This window comes from Lonchura striata, chromosome 14 (assembly GCF_046129695.1).
Source record: "Lonchura striata isolate bLonStr1 chromosome 14, bLonStr1.mat, whole genome shotgun sequence".
NCBI lineage: Eukaryota > Metazoa > Chordata > Aves > Passeriformes > Estrildidae > Lonchura > Lonchura striata.
In genome coordinates, this window is record NC_134616.1 from 10,086,654 (window position 1) to 10,106,576 (window position 19,923).

General features: G+C 38.2%; 1 protein-coding gene across 14 annotated transcripts in view; it reads right to left on the reverse strand.

Moving 5' to 3' along the window:
* The window catches only part of TENM1 (teneurin transmembrane protein 1), a 794,184-nt gene that overhangs the window by 112,291 nt on the left and 661,970 nt on the right, over nt 1-19,923 (reverse strand). For all 14 annotated transcript variants that reach the window (XM_077786535.1, XM_077786536.1, XM_077786540.1 and 11 more), the window contains 5 exons: nt 14,647-14,846; nt 12,998-13,208; nt 9,662-9,763; nt 8,447-8,641; nt 5,337-5,537 (listed from right to left, as the gene is read on the reverse strand). In XM_077786535.1, the coding sequence (XP_077642661.1) occupies nt 5,337-5,537; nt 8,447-8,641; nt 9,662-9,763; nt 12,998-13,208; nt 14,647-14,846 (909 nt within the window). The remainder of the gene's footprint in view (nt 1-5,336; nt 5,538-8,446; nt 8,642-9,661; nt 9,764-12,997; nt 13,209-14,646; nt 14,847-19,923) is intronic.

Below are 19,923 nucleotides of genomic sequence, written 5' to 3' on the forward strand. Positions count from 1 at the left end.
TTTTAGGATGAATGTTTTTGTGACTAAGAACTGCCAGTATTCTTTTCCCAATCATAATTAGGTTGCTTCAGTGATATAAGTGGATTCAGTGGAATTATGACAAATGTCCTGGAGTAAGGGGACAGAAACTGGCCTACTTTGTCTGAATAGAGTCTAAGGAAATGAATGCAGGACAGGATGTCAAAGGCATCAGCTCTGCCACAGATTCCTCAGTCTATAATATTTTAGGCACAGTGCTACAATTAATTAGTGACTCAGGGCTGGATTCTCACCTGAAACACACTGGGACTGCAGTGCTGGTATCACTGCAGTTACACTAATTTATGCAAGGCTCTACCTCCCTGAACAACTCTGTCATCCATTTTCTCTTGATTTCTCTCCCTTAATCTCAAGGCTCCATGTTAAAGGTGTCAATTTGAGAACAGAAGATGAGTTTTTTTGTTCAGTTGATGCTGCACCTTCAATTAGCCAGAGCTTTCCCTCCACCTGACAGGAGCAGTCAGCACTCCTGAGTTTGATTTTTTCTTGCTGAAAAGCACTGCCTAGACACCTCAAGGGAGATGACTCATTAACATCAAGGCATTTTGGGTGACAGCCTATAAATAAAGCAACAAAGATCCATAGACAGTAAGTAGAAAAATAACTATACTGAAGTCCTGATGACATTAAAATAGTGTAATATCAGTCTTCCATCCTACTGATTGTATCATTTTTTGGTAAATCACACCCCTACTGCCCAGGTCAGATGAGATGTATGTTGAAGGTCTGACTGATAATGGATTTTCACATACTATCATAACAGGGTTCAGCATGCTGTAAAGATGCTGAGACTCTGAAATACTCCAAGGATGACCTTTTTCAGTACAGGTGATTTTCACAAAACATATTACATAATAAGTCTGACTTGGAACAAAGTATGAAATTTCTGTTCTCCACATCTCACAGAGGCAGGGGAAGACTAAATGAGAAATGGAACTCAGCCTCTTGTGCATTTCTACTGGGCACATCTACTGTCAGATGGCTAAACTGGTAACAGCTAAATGTCTTTGAGCACTTTGGTGTGACTTGCCAGTGGATGACCAAACTGGGAAAAAACCCTAAAATTAAATGAGAAAAGTGATAAACGAAAGAGCAACAAATTAATTCCAAAACAGAATGTGCTCATTTGTGTTGTGAGCATTGTCATGGATTTTTAATTTTCAGTGCTTTATATCAGAGAAGCATTTGTTTTTTCACAGGCTAATTATTAGAGAGATGAAATAACTTTTTTTTTTTTTTTTTTAGCATGAACCAAAGCCCTTTCAGTGCTCGAAGATGACCTGTTTGCTGTATAGTTAGGATTACTGTTGGAAACATCTTGGACAACGTAGAACTGTAGCAGTGCTGGTGCTGTTTCTTTTTGTCTTGGAAACACTTTGAGAATCAAAATGGTGAAAGACAGCTCTTCTCAGAGATCTCTGTGGATCTCTGACTGAGATCAGCTTAGATTGACCCTAATGCCTGTGCCTCCCTTCAGGGAAAATGGACCTAACTCCCTTAATCCTTGCACAGTTCAAAGAACACTGCAGAAAGTGGGACAGATGACTGTTCAAGGTACAGTAAGCAAAACAACTAAAGAAATAAAGTTCCTGTAGAAGAAGATGCTGGATCGCTGTGTATTTCAACATGGACCATACCACAGGTAAAGGCAGCAAGCAACATCTGCCCAGTCCAGTAGGAATGGAAGAATCAACCATATTACTTGAATAATGACTGTAGGCTTGGGATTCTTGCAACTGGAATTATAACAGCAGAGTCTCAGGTACAGCACTTGAAAGAACTCTGCTGGAATAACTCTGTGGCTTCTCTACAAATTTCTGACACTGATATAATTTTGAAGCATTGAAAGCCACGGCTTGTTTTTGACCTTCAGCATTAAGGCCAGTTGGCAAACTGGCACAACAGGCTAATCCATCTCCCTCATGGTGAATACATGTCAGTTTGTAACCATATAGAACAGTTAGAACACTTTGATCTTGACCACATAATAAACCAAAGACAGACAGAAGGTACTTTTAAAATTTTTTCTCCCGATCACATATGGCTGTTAAAAAGACACAACAATGTTGTTTTGATTGGTGTGGCTAAAAATCTGCCAGAATCTTCCCAGGGTGAAATTCAGTTGATGCTGCTGAAAGAAGGCAGAAGAATCAGAGGTGCATTATCTGTGTGTCTGTAGTTAGCTGATAGGAAGAGCCTTTACAAAGATGCTCATAAGCACCAAGGGAAAGCTTAAATAAAAACCACGTCATTTCTGGGAGAGGCAAATTGAAGTCTGAGCTAACAAAGGAAAATGACTTTCCATGGAAGTTCAATATTGTAGGGTAGAAAGAGGCCAAATATATCTGAAACAGATAACCACCCAAAGATATTGAACGGATGGATCTTAACAGAGCTGAACAAAAAGCCAGCCTAAGTTGTGTCCTACAAGTAATATAGGATTAGCAATTCTAAGTGTCTGAACAACTTTCAAGCCATATTGAACTGCTTTTATTGAGAACCAATTTAAACACAATGAAAACATATCCTGACAGCTACTTTGGAGGATTTTCTGGCCCTCATGGGATGGCAACTGTCCAGCAGTAACCTTAGAAATAGAAGGATTATCTAGAGGTGGTGCAGTGATACTGGGTTATGCCAGTCCACAGGTCAGAGACTTCAAATAATTTGCTAGTCTTTCACCTCACAGAAAGAAACATGATTTCAAGACTTTGCACCTATTCGAACTAGGAGTGGAAGGTTCATTTCTTAGCAGAGAGGGCCAGACAATTGACACAATTTATCTAGGAAATGGTAGACTACCCTTAATATTCAGTCTCCATGTGAAGCTTAACTTTCAAAAAACTAAACAGAAACTACGAGTGTCAAGGAAAAACTGAAGGATGATTGTTATTTTTTGGCAATGTTCTACAGAAAATTGAACAACTTGAACATCGTCTTTTCCAGCCTCAAAAACTCCATGAATGATTCCAGAGCTCAGGCTGGGCCCAAACATTGGCAATTCTTAAGGATATGCATGGGTCATGGTTACCCTTCATCTCTCTTTTTCTACCCATACTGATTCTTATCTTTCCCAAGTCTGCAACTTCTAAAATTGAAGTTTATATTGTTTGAAGAGCTAGAGATGGGCAGGTAGGGGACAGTATCATAGATGTGGCTCATCCCTCTTCAGGTTGGGCCACACTGTATCTGGAACAATATATTCAAAACATTCTAGAACCTTTGCTATTTCTCCCTTTTTAAGTCTGCCAAGATATACTAACTTCTATTTTAAAAATCCCATAAAACTAAATATAATGTATCCTTGTGTTTTGAAAGTATTTGGAATTTGTTGGGGAACACAGAAATCCTCAAGGCAAGAGTCTATATTCTTCAAGGTGCTACAGAAAGGCAAATTTTTACAGCACTGAGAATGAGGTGGTATAGAGATGGCAAAGTGCAGGGGTTTGAGGCAGGCTGAGAGACTGCTGGTTTCTCAGCTGCAAAGCTCTGGTGTTGTCTGACTCCAGACAAGCAGTCTGTGCTTTACCCATTTCATCCTCTGCATGGTACAGACCCTCATAACTTTCTCCATTCACATGTGACAACTCCTTTATTGTGACCTCGTTACTCCTCTTGTATTTCCTTACTTAATTAATTTGATGTTTTCTTTACTCACTAAAATCAAGCTTTATTTTCAACATGCACAGCAACCACTGATCCTAGGAAGAATGTCTCAGGCACAAATGAACATTTATACTTCAGTCTAATACTCAGTGTATTGCCAAGAGCATCCTGAAACTAGTCTAACACCTAAGAAGAAGCATATATTTGAAAGGAGAAGTCTGAAGCATCTGGCTATGCTGCCTGTTGGTAGTTGTAAAAGCATCCTTTGATAACTCAGAATACACTAGAGATGAAGAGAGGTATTTTCCCTACTGATGGAGGCAAAGAGGTTCCCTTCAAAAAAATGTTCAAAACAGCTTTGGAGGTTATTTATTAGCCTTTTGATTCCTGACTTAATATCTAACTGCCCCATGCAACTGCCACAACAGACCCATCTGAGACTAACATTGCTTTTTGAGCTACAATAAGATTGTATTAAAACAGAATTAGTTTGCAATATTTTTGAGTAAAAAATTAGTACATAGGTAACACCTCTCTTAATTATTTGCTTCATTAATGGAAATACAGTAATACTAAGCTTCAGAGAGTATTTTTAATATATAATAAAATACAGAATAAAATGCAAACTATTAGGCTTATGCTGAAAACCAATAAAAAGTCAATTCTTATCAAAGCAGGTGCCATATCTGACAGTGTCTGACTAGAATTGCATGCATTAATTTTAGAGTATAGAATGAATGCAAAATCCTTGTAACAAACACTGCAAATTATTAGCCGGTCAATATTTTGTTGCTTAAAAATTCATCATGTAGAGAAGCATTTTATAAGTCCCTACTTTAAGACCATAATCACACACTTTGAAGGTCTGTGCAAAAATTTATACTGTTCCAAGTGCTCTTCTGAATGATGATTTCTAAGAAAAATTGGTGACTTGTCCCACTGGCTGTATTCCACAGTATTCAGCAGATCTGTCACTTGCATCTATTCTCTACTGGGACGTGCTACTTATCATCTGAGATTCTGGCTCTGTGGGCTTTATAGGGAAAAAATAGTACATACATTGGTAATGACGTGCTCCACTACAGAGTAAAATGTGCGGTGCACTTATTTGAAGAAAACGAAATGTAAATGTATAAAGCACGTAGGAAATCCATTTCAACTCTTAACCCAGTTTAGGGGGATCAAATCTTGATGGTCCTCTAAGGAGGAAGAGAGTTTTTATCCCAGCATGAGAGAATTATGGTCTTTTTTGTGTAAAGGTTTTTTCTTGACAGAGCTCTCTTACTCATCAGTCATTGTATTTGGATTTATTTTTTTTTAAACATCTTCCCAGTCTCTCTCGGAACTGTGGATTCCCTGATTGCATGAGCCTGACAGGTGCTCAGCAGCTCAGGTGAGAGTCACATTTGCCCCCAGTGCATGCCAGGAGGCATCTGCCCTCTTGCAGGACTACTACTCTCAATGTCACGCCACCAGACAGAAACATTCTTGTCACAGAGAAAACACATTTCTTATCCTTGGCAACTGAAAGCCACTCACTGACAAGCCCATGAAGTGCCATGCCACAGTACTCATGGTTCATCCCTATCTTGTTTTTTAAATTCCTTTTAGCACAGCAACAGCAGCTACTTTTGTTCACGCCTCCGGCAGAAAGCACAGGCAGTACTGAATAAGTCAAGCGTCCATCATACCTGTGGCGCAGTCTGGCCCTGTCCACTGTGGCTCACAGCTGCAGAGTCCCGTGTCCAGCAGGAAGGTGCCGTGGCCCGAGCACTGCTCCTGGCACACGGGCAGCGCCGTCTCGCAGTTCACCCCGCCCCAGCCCGTGGAGCAGTGACATTCCCCCTGCACGCACACGCCGTGGCCAGAGCACATGGGATCCAGGCAGTCCTCTGCAAAGCAGGGAATATACAACTCAGAGCACAAGATTCACACCTTTACAGTTGTTTACTAGTGACATACATCGGGGATTAGGATTAACTTGATGATTTTTTGGTGCAAATACCCAACAGAAACAATGTTAATAACAAATGTAAAGGAAAAAGAGTCAGTAAACATCTGTGCAAAAGGGTAAGTTGAGAACAAGGAAAAAAGCAAGCATATAGATTGTTAGAGGCCATATGAATCTCTTGCCATGAATTTTGTCTCATTTTTAGAACACAGATTCCCAGGGCAGATCTATTGGTCTAAGTTGGTGACATCTGTGCTTCAGTAGTAGGGCTGAGAAACAGCTGGAGCAATTAATAGTTAATTCTGTAATTGTGCTTTGTATTTCCATTTGGGTATTAGTGCACTGTGTTTTATTTACATCTTAAAAAAAAAAAGAAAAAAAAGATTTATTATTTCACTTTCCTGTGAAAAGCTATCTCTATAGCTGAAAATTTGCTACAAAAGAAAGGTAAGGTAAGGTAACTTGCTAAGATTGAGTAGTGAATCTCTGACTCAATGCTTGTTGTAAAAAAAAAAAAATTCCCATACACATAAAAAAATATGTTCTGGGCAATTGCAGGTAATGAACAGCTTCATAAAAGTCATAATGTACTGATGAACAATTTGCAAACAAAGAACTAAATTTGTTCTCAATTTGGATTAAACTGTTCCTAGTGAAAAATTCAGGAGCTCTGTAGAGGAATTTAAATCAGCTGGTTAGTGCTGTATGAGCAGCATATTCTTTTACAAAGCCCCAGCACTGCTTTAACAAGGCAGGTTTTAAGCAGGAAGCAGCCAGTCTTCCCTGGAGGCTGCAGGAAGACTGCACTGAAGGACCTGTGGGGTCTGAGCAGGGGAAACAATTAGCCAGAAGCCTGTTGGTGTTATATTGTGCTTCAGACTGATGCTAAAGAGACACTGTGAAAGTTCTGCTATGTATTTCTCAAGTATCAGTACAAGTACTGTTTTAATAATGAAACTGTAAACTAATAAACAGTATCCTGTGCTACAGGAATGAAGAGATGTTTTCTGCTTCAGGAAGGGAAGGCAAAATACTTCAGACATAGAAATTAATGGCCTCCAGCTTATAGGACCTTTCAACAATCTAAAAATAAAGAAGTTAAAGCTTTATCTTTTGAACTGCTTTGCCACCAATTCAACATTTTATTTCAGGATTTATTTTGTATCTTTTTAGCCTTCCAGGCTTATGCACAGTGTAATTCTGAGAGGGAATCAGTGTTTCTGGACAATGCACATCTTGCTAAACATAGGACAAAAATACACAGCAATTTTCCCTCATCCTCAGACAGTTCTTTATTTTGCTGATATTTTAAAATTAATAGAGTAACTTCATTTTATGAATGATAACCTGGCAGGACAATGAATACATGCAGTTACTGGTGCTCCCTGGATAGTACATCTGTTGCTATGTCTGTTAACAGCACAGCTATAAAACTAAATCTTGTTTACATACAATAAAATAATCTTAATTCCTTACAGAATTCCCTAACTATTGCACAAGTTGTGTTTTACAACACAAACGGAACAGTCATATCAAGGACACACCGTTACAATAAAAACCCACCATATTTGGTCACACAGATTTGTTTCATCCACCATATTTCAGTATTTCTACATAATCACACCTTATTTTGTAATTTAAATAAGTTTCTTATTGTAAATATCTAATGTTTTCCCAGTTTCAGTTTCAATAGCTGTCAGAGTACATTTATGTCATTTTTTTTTCCCTAACCATTTTGCAGGATCTCATTATGGCAAGAAACAAAGCAACTAAAAACAGCAGTCAGCCTCTCACCAGCCACAGGCTTGTTCAGCATCATGGCCTCACTGAGGAAATCTGTGTACTACTTGCTTTTTCCCATTTGGGTTTTCTTGGTTTCTGAAACTACCAACAATTGACTATGTCAGAAGCATTCTCTTGATCCTCCCTTAAAAAACCATTCCAGGTATGTCAAATCTATCAAACTCATCCTGGACATTTTTCTGACTAGAGAATTCAAGCAACATAAAAAGCCTCCTGTGTGTGCTACTCAAAAGAATTACTGAAAATCTCTACAGCAGGACACACAAAGCATGCTGTCAGGAGCTCCAGGCTAAGGGGACTAGTGAAAAATCATCAAATCAGGGAAAGCACAAGGAAGAGTTCTGCTTTCTGAGGCTATGCACCAGGGAAGAAAATCAAAGCTGATGAGCAATCTCAGACATACTGAGGGAAACAACAACTGCTTCTGTTTATAGAGGAGGGCATAAACACATCAGGACCATAACCAGCAAAAATACAATACCTTCTTCTCACAGAATTTCCCACTTTTTGTTAGTCAACCCTTAAAGGATGCCAGTTTAATGCCATAAGCAAAGGCTCCCAGTAAAAATGACATATGACAACAGAATTACACAGTATGTTCTGGTAAACTAACCTGTTTCCTACTCTTTGAGCTTTATATTGTCAGAAAAATCTAAGATGTAACAGAATGAAAAAGGGAAAAATTTATTTCAATTGCCTGATTGCTTTGGAGAACTACAACATTATGTTTTGTTTAAATGATCTTCTGACTGCCTTACCCTGAGCTTTTGGCCATATAAAAACAAATAATTTTTACTTTTCAAATAAAAATGTGAACTTTATGTGATCAGTCCACTGGACTGTTACCAAGACCTGAATACTTTTACTTTTGAGGAACTTCTATCTGAACATTACTTTCTGTGAGACAGTAAAGGCAGTTTTGAGCAAAATAGTTCTGCTTTACAGAAAGCTGATCACATCCTTGTGAATTTTTAACTACCTTAAACCAGGTGGAAATTAAAGACAAAAATGAACCCCCCTGACTATAGAGAAGGAAATTTCACAAACCTTCCTCACAAATCTCTCCTTTGTAGCCAGGGACACAGATGCAGACTCCCATGATACAGGTGCCATGGCCAAAGCAGGTTGGATCAATACACTGCTCTTCTGGAACATCACACTCCGGACCTTTCCAGCCATTTCGACACACACAGTGACCTTTCTCATATTCTCCATTTCCACTGCACAGCACTGGACAGGAATCTGAAGAAGGCAGATTGACCTTTTAAATGTATTTACATACTTACATAGATTAATATTTATTGCATTTATAGTTCTATAAAATTGCTTTTCCACTTCAGCTCCTTAATTCTTTGTTTGGTTCAAGGGCTGTAACAGACTGAAATCTTTGAACTAGGTAGTGCAACAGTAGTACAATGTCTTTGTCTCTTCAGTCTGCCTCTTTCCTACACCTTAATTTTGACCAGAAATGGGATATCTTAGAAGATAAAAACAACTCTCCCCTTGATTGGCCTCTGCAGAAAATTTGCCTGAGTTTTAGTAAGATTAATATTTATTTCCTGTGAAGTGAAGAAAGAGCCTTCCTTTTTTCTTCTAAGAAGCCTTAATATCATTGAAATTGTAGCCATTAATGATCTGTATGTAAACCAGCAGTGTGGAAGCTTACTTTTACAATCCAGTATCAATTTCTGAGCCAACTAAGTCTTAACAAAATAAACCCTATATTTGAGGAGACATTGGGAAATCATGAGAACTTCTGGACGTCACATGCAGCAGATAATGGATAATACTGACAGAAATATCTGAAACAGAAGTAAGCTCACTTAACATGTTTTTTTTGCCTTAATGCTGGAAAACTGTCTCTAAGCTGCTTTAGGTTTTTTATCTGCACCCTATTCAAGTTAAGACCACAGAAGCATTTGATTTACTTGTTTTCTCCAAAGTGGAACTGTTTGTCACCTTTAAATAAGAGAAAACATTATGCTATGCTAATGTACCTATTAAAAATATATTTTACAATTACTGAGGTGGATGGAGGAACCTATTAAATTTGAAAGTCAGGGAGGGAGAAGTGGTTGATCTGTGTTAACTCAAGTACAACATAAAGAAACTTTCCACATGTGTGCTTGTACTGTATCTGCCATCTGGCTGGAAAAAGGAATTTAATCTCCTTTAATCACTTTGAATCTTTGCAAGCCCAGCAGTCACACACCATAATCATGATCCCTGTCATGCACCATGGGTCAGTTAATATGAGATTACCTTTTGCACAATCAGGACCAAGGAATCCTGGGAAGCAGTGGCAGTGGCCTGAGATACATTCTCCATTCCCATTGCAATTAGTAGAGCAGTCATCCAGGATTTCTGTTTATTCAGGCAATTGTGCACAAAGAAAAACATAAATCAGTTGAATTTGAAATGAATGGCATCTTCACCTCACTCTGCAGGACACATCTCAACATACAAATAGGTGCAGAAGCAGTAAAAAGCCCATTTTCATTCATAGGGAGCATAAAACAAAATTCCTGTTCAAGCAGCTTACAAATATTTATTAGATTTTTTTCTTGACAGCTTTGAGATAACAGGTGCATCATTTATATTACAACAAAAAGCTTTTAAAGTAAGTGTTCATGTAAAATTTACCACCATTAAAAGCACTGCAGGAACCTGAGTATTTGCTGAAAAATGTCCACATTAAACACTTTCTCTTCTTGCTGAAGTAATTTGTTTGAAACCTGTTTATAGAGTAAATTGCCTTCTATTGTGTTCATTTGAACCATATGAATTGAATCCCTTGGAGCAGGGCAGGATTTCCACTTCTATACAATCAGATAAACAAAAAAATAATATTTTGTACAGTGATGGAATTCAATGTGATAAAGAACTAAGAGCTAGATTTGAAGGGAAAATACCCCACCTTCAGTTCTAATCTTAAACTTGCCCATGTTTTACCACACAGCTTTGGATATCAAGCCACTTAACCTCACACATCTGAGGACAGGCTACTACCTGTACATGGATTAGCTGGTTCCAATTTACATATATATTTCCTACAGGAATGCAGTGGATTCACTGATTTACATGGATTTTCCATAAAGAATATGAAATAAATTCAAGCTAAGATGATCCTGTGTGGAGTAGGTGACTGTCAGACCAGCTCCAGGACTGAGGAGCTCTGCAGCCCATGCAGGTGCTGGATGGGAGAGAGGCTCTGGAGCCAGGGGAGCTGGGACTGTCCAGTGGCCACATCCACTAAGAGATGTGGTGAAGTACCTCTGGCTATAGGAAAATGGGAAGTGATGCCTTTCCCACAAACCAATTGAGGAAAAAGAAGAAAATACTCAGATGCTACAATTAATAAACATAACTGATGTAAGTGTATTTTGATCATAATTATGAGCACTTAGATAAGGATTAGCTCTTCTTGAAAACTCCTATGGTTATATGAATTCATTCTTTTCAGGCTATCAGTTTATACTAAAGAACAGACATTTGATATGCATCTGTTCACCAGATATCCACAACCTGTACACAGATGTCTGTTTTGAATTTAAAAAACCAGCTCATTTTTCGGAGGAAGATTTTTTTCACAGAAGTGTTTCTTGTTACTAATTTGTTATATTATTGTTCATTATCAACTCTTCTATTGCTCTATGTGTGCACTTGCCAGTCTTCTCCCATTTTTCCTAGAATCACATGGCAAATGATCCCTACGTTGACCTGAAGTGAAGAATGAATGGTTTGAGAAGTTGCTTCCCTTCTGTGCAATGTCCAGTTTGGGCTGCCCTTTATTCAGCTAACAGAATTACCTGAAGCATGCCATGTTTTGCATGCAATTTACCCTCCTTGGGAAAGTCTGAGCAGAATTTCAGTGAAAATCAATTTTATACATAACTAACATGGAACATCTTGAAATACAATCTGACAGATGCTGATGAGGGGCATGGCTGCTTCTCAGGAGCAGTTGGCAGAGCTGCATCCAAGTGCTTGCTCTTGTTCTCAGGGTTTCTGGTCCTGGCTAATTCCTGTCAAATATGACTCTAGACCAGTCTGGATAAAAATAAGAAGAATGCCTCAAGGATATAGTTTTTTTTTTTTTTTTTTTTGGTGGAAAAGAAGCTATCAAGTTATGATGCACAGAAAAGTGGGAGAAGAAGATACACTGGTTATGAAAACACAATAGCTGGCAGTATGTTCAAATGCACAAGCGGTAGATTCTTGCAGGAGTATGAACAGACTTTTTCCCAAAAATATCTTCTTGCAAGCATTTTGAAGATGAAGTACAAGGATTCTTGCCTGCACTGTGGCTCACAAACTTCCCATTTTCATAGTATCTTCTGCTTATTGGCCACAGAAGGGATGGGACAACTTTTTTACCACATGCAACATGAATTAAAATCTGGCAATTAATTTCATTTTTGGGGTGAGGGTGAGGGGTGTGAGGGAAGGGGAGGAGTGGAAGTTATGCTACTAAATGAAACATTACTTAAACACTCTTGTATAAACCCTGCTGTCTTACAATAAAAATAAACACAGGATCAGGAATTTGGATGCTGGGCTGGAGTTTGGACAAGTTTTATGGTCTTTGTAGAGCATCTGCAAAGATGCTTCATAAATTTCTTGAATCGTATTTTCTCAGATGGAATAGAATAATGGCATATTTTCTTGCAGAAGTTCAACTTTTTTGAACAGAAAATATGAGATTTTACACCAGAATCAGTCATTACAACTCTATCTCAATTTCTAATTTTTTTCTTCTATGCAAGTCCTTCAGAATCTGGATATTTGACTCATACTGTCCTGCTCTGCAAGGTGTTTACCACAAAGTAAAAATAGTATCCACTTGCTCTGAAGAGCAGATGGCATGTCCATTACTAGTAAAGACATCTTGCTCAACATATGGTAGAACAGGTTAACTAAAGGGTATAGTGGTTAAAGTCTTGCAGCAAACTGAGACTGTCATAAATACAACACTTCGCCTAAATTTAAATTCCAAAAAAGCCCTATGTGTGAGGACTGCTCACTCACAACACCTACATCTGCAAACATTTGCCCACCTATACGTGTTAAAAAGGCAGGAGGAATCTCATATGCAACCAGGACACTGCCTCCTGTGTTCGTCCTTTGTATTCCAAACAAAATGGTGCATTTGAGTAACTGCAAAAAAAACCAGCATCCATCCATCACAAACAAATCCACAAAAGCTTTCCTAAATTACAACTGACTAAAATACTGGAAATAAGGACTTAAAGCCTGGATAATTTTTGTAGGATTTATGGCCCACATAAGTAGAGAGGGCAGACATAATCTCTTTTACTTGGAAAAAGATAACACCAGAAATCATTCAAGCATTTAAACTACCATATAAAAATCTTAACACATGAAAACTTCACACTTAATTTGGTAACATCCATCTTTAATATACAAATATTGCTATTTGTCTAACATTGGCTTAACACAATGTTGCTCCCTGGAGGTTAATTAAACTAAGCTGAAATAAAACATATTTAAGAGAATAGTTAAGAGGAGCTGGAATACATCAAATAGATCTTTGCAATGTAATAATCAGAATAATAATTATATTGTGAGTTCTCTTACCAATAGCTGTAGTTAGTACAAACACTTGCTCTACTTTCTTTCCATCATTGTAGAATGCCATATGCCAAGCTCCTTGATCCATGTACTCGATGAAACCTGTCTCTTGCAGGGAAGTCAAGATCAGGTTCCTGGGAGCTTGCTGAGGCTCCTCTGAGTTTTTTGGTTCCTGTTTAATTAACTGTTTCCCATCCATCAGTTTTACAAAATCAAACTGAAATAATAATGAGCAAAAATTAACCACCTAAGCAAATATTCATTAATCTACTCTGCATGTCTCCTTCAAACATGAATAAACAGTTGAAATCTTAAGAGGAACTGGCTAAGTATTCACCAATGAGGCCAGCAATTGCACAACCTAGTCAATTTGGCTTAAGTTTACATATAAAAACATTATTGTAGGTCAGAAATGTGGCATCAAAACTGGCACAGCTGTTTGCTATGGCAGGGTAAAATCAGACTTGCTGCACTAGATACAGCAGATTTAGTCCAAAAATGACATCTCTTCAATGGGAATAATTCCTAAATTCCCAAGGTGTATTGCCTGTGCTATGCAGCTATTCATCTCAAATGCCAAGAGCAGATTAAAAACATGTTGCTCTATACCAGATTTTTAAATCCTTGCCCCTGTTGTTCTATACCAGATTTTTAAATCCTTGCCCCCTAATATCACTATCAAATAACAAAACTTAAATATACTTTAATTTTAGTAATGAAAATAAATAATTATTTTTTACAGGAAATTTCTTAATACCTAACCAAGTGGATTCTGTCAGCTTCAATGCCTATTATCCTCAAAGCACCAGAGATTTCTATGAATCCCTGTTCAAGAAATATATATATTTTCTAGTTTTTTTTAGACATTCTGATTTTCAATAAAGTTCATTGTCAGCTCAACTGAAGAACCAACTTCAATTAAAGTCAGTGACAGCTGAAAGTGCTTATTTCTAACATCAAAAATCTAGTAAAAAATTTTTGAGGTGAGAGTAGATGATCTCCAGTGTCCATTATAAAAAATCTTTCCATGATTCCATGTATGTTTGTCACACTCTGTGGAGTGTGATCCTGTTACAAAGAAAGATGAAAAATTTATTATCCATAGAAATGACAGCTTCATATGCCAAATACATTAAGCCTAAAAAAAATGTTGAATGTGACCAGCAATACTGAATGTGTTGAATGTAACTGCTTAGCTAGGTTTTCTCTTGCAAAATCCCCAGGAGTAAGCACTCAAAAATAATTTTGATCTTAGAAACTAGAGACAGCTTTTTTCTTTTCTATTAACTCTTTACATTGACTGTACAATCTGTTTGTTTTAAGGGAACCATAAAAAAATTAAAGCATTTTCAAGTGAACTGAATTTTCATCCCTTGCATGGAAGACATTGGATCTATGCAGCAGGACAGTGTGTACCTGTTCAGCCTCCCAGACAGTCACATCCCTGAGGTCACAGCTGCTGACCTGTCTGGTATGACACTGCCCTGAGAGAGCACGGTTTGAGCTACTGCTAGAGCTCAGAAAAAGAAAAGATAACCAGACTGGTTACAGCCAGTCCTTTCCTCCCTCTCTGCTTCGAAAGCGTGCTGTGAACACTCCCATCCACTCCTGACTGAAAATATAAGTGTGATAGAATCAGGATCATTTCCAATTACCTGCGTGTGAGTAGGTGGGATGTTTCTTCTGCCATAAATTCCCAGCAGAGAATCCTTTGCCAGTGAAATGTTAAATTTCAGGTACATGGGGTGATGTATGGTAATTTGGAAGCGCCAGAATAAGCCAGGTGGGATGGTCTGCATAACTTGTGCTCCAATCTCTACTTCTCCCGTGTCTATGGCCCGGCCCTTCTGAAACACTGATTTTCCAGAAACAAACAAACAGTCAGTTGAATATTTACAGTGGGTGAAGAGAGAAGGTTACAAGATATAAACGTGCCTTAGATATTGGAATATACAAAAATCAACTTCTAACACTGGCAACTGCATTTTTTTTCAACAAGTTGGAAAACATAAACAAACGTGAACATATTTCCAACAACAGGTGTCATGGGGTCATTTTTGTCATGATTTTTGCTGTAAATCTTGTAACACTTTATTGATAATGAAAAGGTGGAACTGCTGCTGTGTAGACCATGGTTTTTGCCCATCAACTATGCAACCAAAAACACATTCAACTGTGAATGCACAGAGCAAAGACAGTGCGAAATTCTTCCTCTGGCACAGATTTCAGACTACTGCTGACAGGGCATTGCAGAAGCTACACAAATGGTCCCCAGTGAGGACAGAAAATCCATCAAACCTGCTAGTTCAGAGCCTGTCCAAAGTCTGGATTTCTATTAATCACCATTCCTAATGGTTTTATTATGGTACCTGAAGAAGTAAAGAACATCTGTTCTGGCTTGGTCTTCTTGAAAGCATAACAGGGGCATGAGGAGAGGGAAAGGCACTCTTAAGATGAAACTGGCATAATTTCATAATGCTGAACAATAAACTTGCAGACATCTACAATGTGTACCTTCACACATGGGTGCAAGAGTGCTGAAACACAAAGGGAAATGGAATCCATAAGGAAGACTTCACCAAACTAAATGGAAGATGGCTTGCTTTGTTGGCTTATATCACCATCTTAATGTTTTTTTACTGCCTGTCTGTGACCAGCATTGTGACATGCTGCAAATCACAGACTCAATCCTGCTAACATTTGAGCTAATTCCATTGAAAGGTTTGCAAAACTCTCTTGACATTTCCATACTTTGAATTAAAATAAAAGCAGGATAGTGTGTGGCATTAGAGGACAAGTCAAAAGAAGACTGAATTCAGCTGCCATACCCATCTATGTTTAATTTCATTCCAGAATCACAATGAAAAACAACCAGGAGCAAAGTGACTGGAGCCTCATCTTTTACAATATATGCATATAAATATCTAATCCAACATAATGTACGTGAAATTTTATACATCACCCCTGGAAATGAAAACAGCAGTAGCAAAGCTAGGGCCAGCTTTTGCCTGAGTGTGTTAATAACAAAGACCCTCTGTGGGACCTTACATAGGCTTTAACTAGCGTAGGAAGCACTTAACATTCTTAATGAATAGAGATTTAATTTACAAGGCAGGAGCAATTCTCAGGGCACCAGATCTTCCAGCTTTACAGCTGCTTTGTGTCATCAAACCCACAGCAAGAATGAGAGACTAACTTACAACACCTCACCATGTAAATACATCTATTTTTAGAGTAGAAACTTGTAATTTAGTACTCTAAAAGTACATAGCTTAGTTTCTGAGTTAAAATATTTCTAAATTGCTACTTGAACAATGTTCAAGGTGAGACTACTTCTGCCCAACTTGCTTCACGGATAACAATTTTGAATGTTGAGTTTTGAGAAGAGAATTAAATTTTCTCTGCTGTACAATGAAATTGATTTCTTTTCCACCCCAACCCATAAAAGATCCTAGTTGGCTCATGTAAATTTAAAAACTTTCTCCCTTATTTCCAGTACTCTAGAGATATCAAATCTTAATGATTCTTTGCAAGCAATTACCCTAGGTTAAGTAAAACACTATGGTACTTTTTGATGATATTGACACATAGTAATTAATATGTTTCAATTACCAGACAGTAGAGCACTAAGTAAAAGTCAGGATACAGTATAATTTTTGAAGTTAAAGGCATTAATGGTCAGTGATCAAGGTCTTTAACATACAGTAACTACTTCTGGTATTTTGGAGCGAGAAGGTCTGTTTCCTTGTTGAAAAGTAAAAGTGTTATGTTGTCAGTCTGGGTGAATTCTCACTAATTGGTATTATCAAATTATGCTGAATATTATATTAGTGTTGTGATGTACCTCAGGAGTTTTTCCACATTTGGCCGAAAATACCTTTGCTTTAGTAGTAATTAAATATAAGCTTTAAAAAAACCAGCTGTACTTATATGTACATATAGCTCATCCCTTGGGAAAGAAATGCAGGCTGCTGTTCACAATGCTAACAGGAAAATATACATACTATCTGCCCCTACTGATAGGATGCAGTCACAGAATCCCTACCTTTCAAATGCTAATTTTTCAGACAATCACAGAGCATGGAAAGGCCTTTGGAAGAGTCATGTCTGAAATGCATATTTTCATATTCACTGAACCAATTTAGCTTTGTTTCTGTGTTTAGTTGAACTAAGCAGATATTTGGCTGTATAAAAAAGGCACCTGAAACACACTCCTCACAGATGATCCTTGTGTACTTTCTTGCTCTTTCTTGAGAAAGTCCAAAAGAAGCTTTTAAAGTTACAGTGCTGCAATACAGTTCTGTTCTTGTTGTAAAAACATTTTTCGTATGACAAAGTAGCATTTAATTATCTAAATTCAATTCCTTGTACAGCTCCCAATCTTGCCAGCTAGGGTATTAATTCTCCCCTATGCTTTCTAAGCACAGTTTCCTCAGAAGTCTAAAACAGAAGATAGATTCCTAATCACAGCTTTCTCTTGGCTTCAAGAAAGAAAAACTCTGAACAGTGTGGTGCCAATTACCTCCACAAGAATATACCCATATGCTTATTATTACTGATCCTGAAACAATCAATTTCCTTGTACTCCCCTGATAAATACCAGCATCAATAGGATATCTGACTTTTTAATCACATTACTACACATTAAAATGTTAACTCATGCTAACTCATAGCTGTGGGTCAGTGTGTTATAAAGTGACTTCTTGAAGAAATCTGACTTCCTGGTTTAAAAACTTGTTTTTCATTGAAAGATTAGTTAAAAATAAATGCTTTCAAAGTCTGGAAAAGCATTCTGTGCTGCTGCATTGAGTTGGGAAAGTGTGATGTCACCAGTATCTGACAGCAGTTATTTATTCCTGTGAAATTACATCAGAGGCTTCAAGTTTACAGGCAAAGCATTAACCTTCTGTGGTATCCTTCTGTAGGGAAAGGAGCTGCCTGTTTCCAAGTCCTCCTTCATCACTTCTAGATGAAGAATTTGTTAGGAGGATTGTGAATAAAATTACTGATATATATTAAAAGTGATGGAGACAAAGAGAATAAGCAAAGACCAGCCAGAGTCAGACTATGCATGTACTAATTCCACATGATTTTTCTTGTGTTTTCCCAAGTGTATACTCTTTGCTATCTTAAACTCTGCATTATATGTTACCCCCAAAATGTGAAATGGGACAAGTGAGAAGACAGTGTAGGTCTGTTCCTGACTGATCTCTGAAACTGCTGGATAAGCCCTCAGTGAAATGACTCTGCTATCACAGGACTCTGTTCTTTAGTGTGGTTGGGGAGTTGTGTAGCTACATTAAAAACTGGGATTCCCAGGGGTAAGGCAGGTTTACATTTTTACCTACTACACTTTATTGACTTGCATATTCTTTTCTCAGTTTTCAACCATCTAACTTCTAAGATTTTTGATGCTTTTGATATTTTTTTCTACACATCCTTCTTTGGAAGCCAAATGCATTGGAAAAGCTTTTATTAAATCTGTAATACATTTACAAAAAGATTTTATGCAGTTAAGAAGAACTAGTTGAAATACTTTCCATGGTGCACCAGGACAAAAATATAAAAATGCATAAAACATTTTCTGCAATTCACTACAAATCCATTCTAAGGGATGAAATAATGGAAAACAACATCACTGTCTCCTTACATGTATTTCTATTGTTCATTTATCTAATATGATCTCTATCCAGTTGTGCCACACTGATTTGCAAGATTATTGATGTGCGGTGCAATCTTCCTCCCGGGGGGATTGGTACAACAATGTTCCACTTTGTTGCCTATTTTCAGCCATGGATCTTACCCAGAACACACAAAATCAGATCCCTGCTCTGCTCTAAAATTTGAAAGCTCTGGAAATCTCCTATCACTGCAGAGCTACCCATACAATTTTACTTTTCTCTTAACAGCTGAAAAGATTAGGTTTCATATTCCAGTCCCATTCACTTTGATCTGATCTGATTTATCCACTTGTTCTGTGTACCATAAAAATAAATGGGAAGGCCATTTGCTTTTTATGGTCAGAAAGCATTGTCACGATGGCTGATGGGAAGCATGGGCCAGAGCAGGTGACTAGCACTGGGGCAGGGGATCAAACAACATTAAATGACAGGACTTAAGAGGAAGGAATTGCACATCTCAGACAGATCCTTCTCTCTGTTTCACACCCTGGCTGCAGAGCCCACTCCTTTCCTATCCTAGCTCAGGCACTTCATGAGGTCAGGTTCAGCCACTTTCTTGGCAGAAGATGTTCTGCATTCTTTAACAAAGCCATTTCCTGCTGCCATGAAGGACTGACGTGGCCAGGTTGTGCAGGAGACAATCCCTGCAGTGGGCCCAGGGACACAGAGGGAGGTGGGAGGGCAGAGCAGGGCTGTGCCCCTGGCAGCAGGGAGCTGCCACAGTGGCTCAGGCATTTTGTGAAGCCGTGGGAGATTCCTGGGAGCTGATTCACTGTGACTGCGCCAGCCGGGATGTGACAGCACGCTGAGCTTTAGCTTACACCTTCAAGAAGTGGATGCCTTGAAAAGCATTAAGATTTCTACTCTTGTGCACATTCTGACCTGTCAATACAAAGAGGTTCCCTTTGCCTAAGACTGACTTTGGTCTGCAAGACAGGCACAGTGTCCAGCCCTCTGCACAACTCTGCACAAGATGGAATGAGGCAAATATGGTCTCCCCTTCCTTGTCTGAAGACAGAAGTCAAGCCCTATCATCTCTTCTCTCCCTGTCCCACTGAACCTTCCTTTTCTAATGGGCTGGTTGCTAATTTCAGTGAGAGAGCCTGCCAAAGGAACATATCTGGTTATGGGCTTTTCATCCCTGTTTTAGAATTATACTAAAAAAGATAGAACCTGAACTCAAAATACTGTCAAAATGTAGAAAATACAGGATCTGTACAGCAGCAATGTTTAACTATTCATTATCTGCCT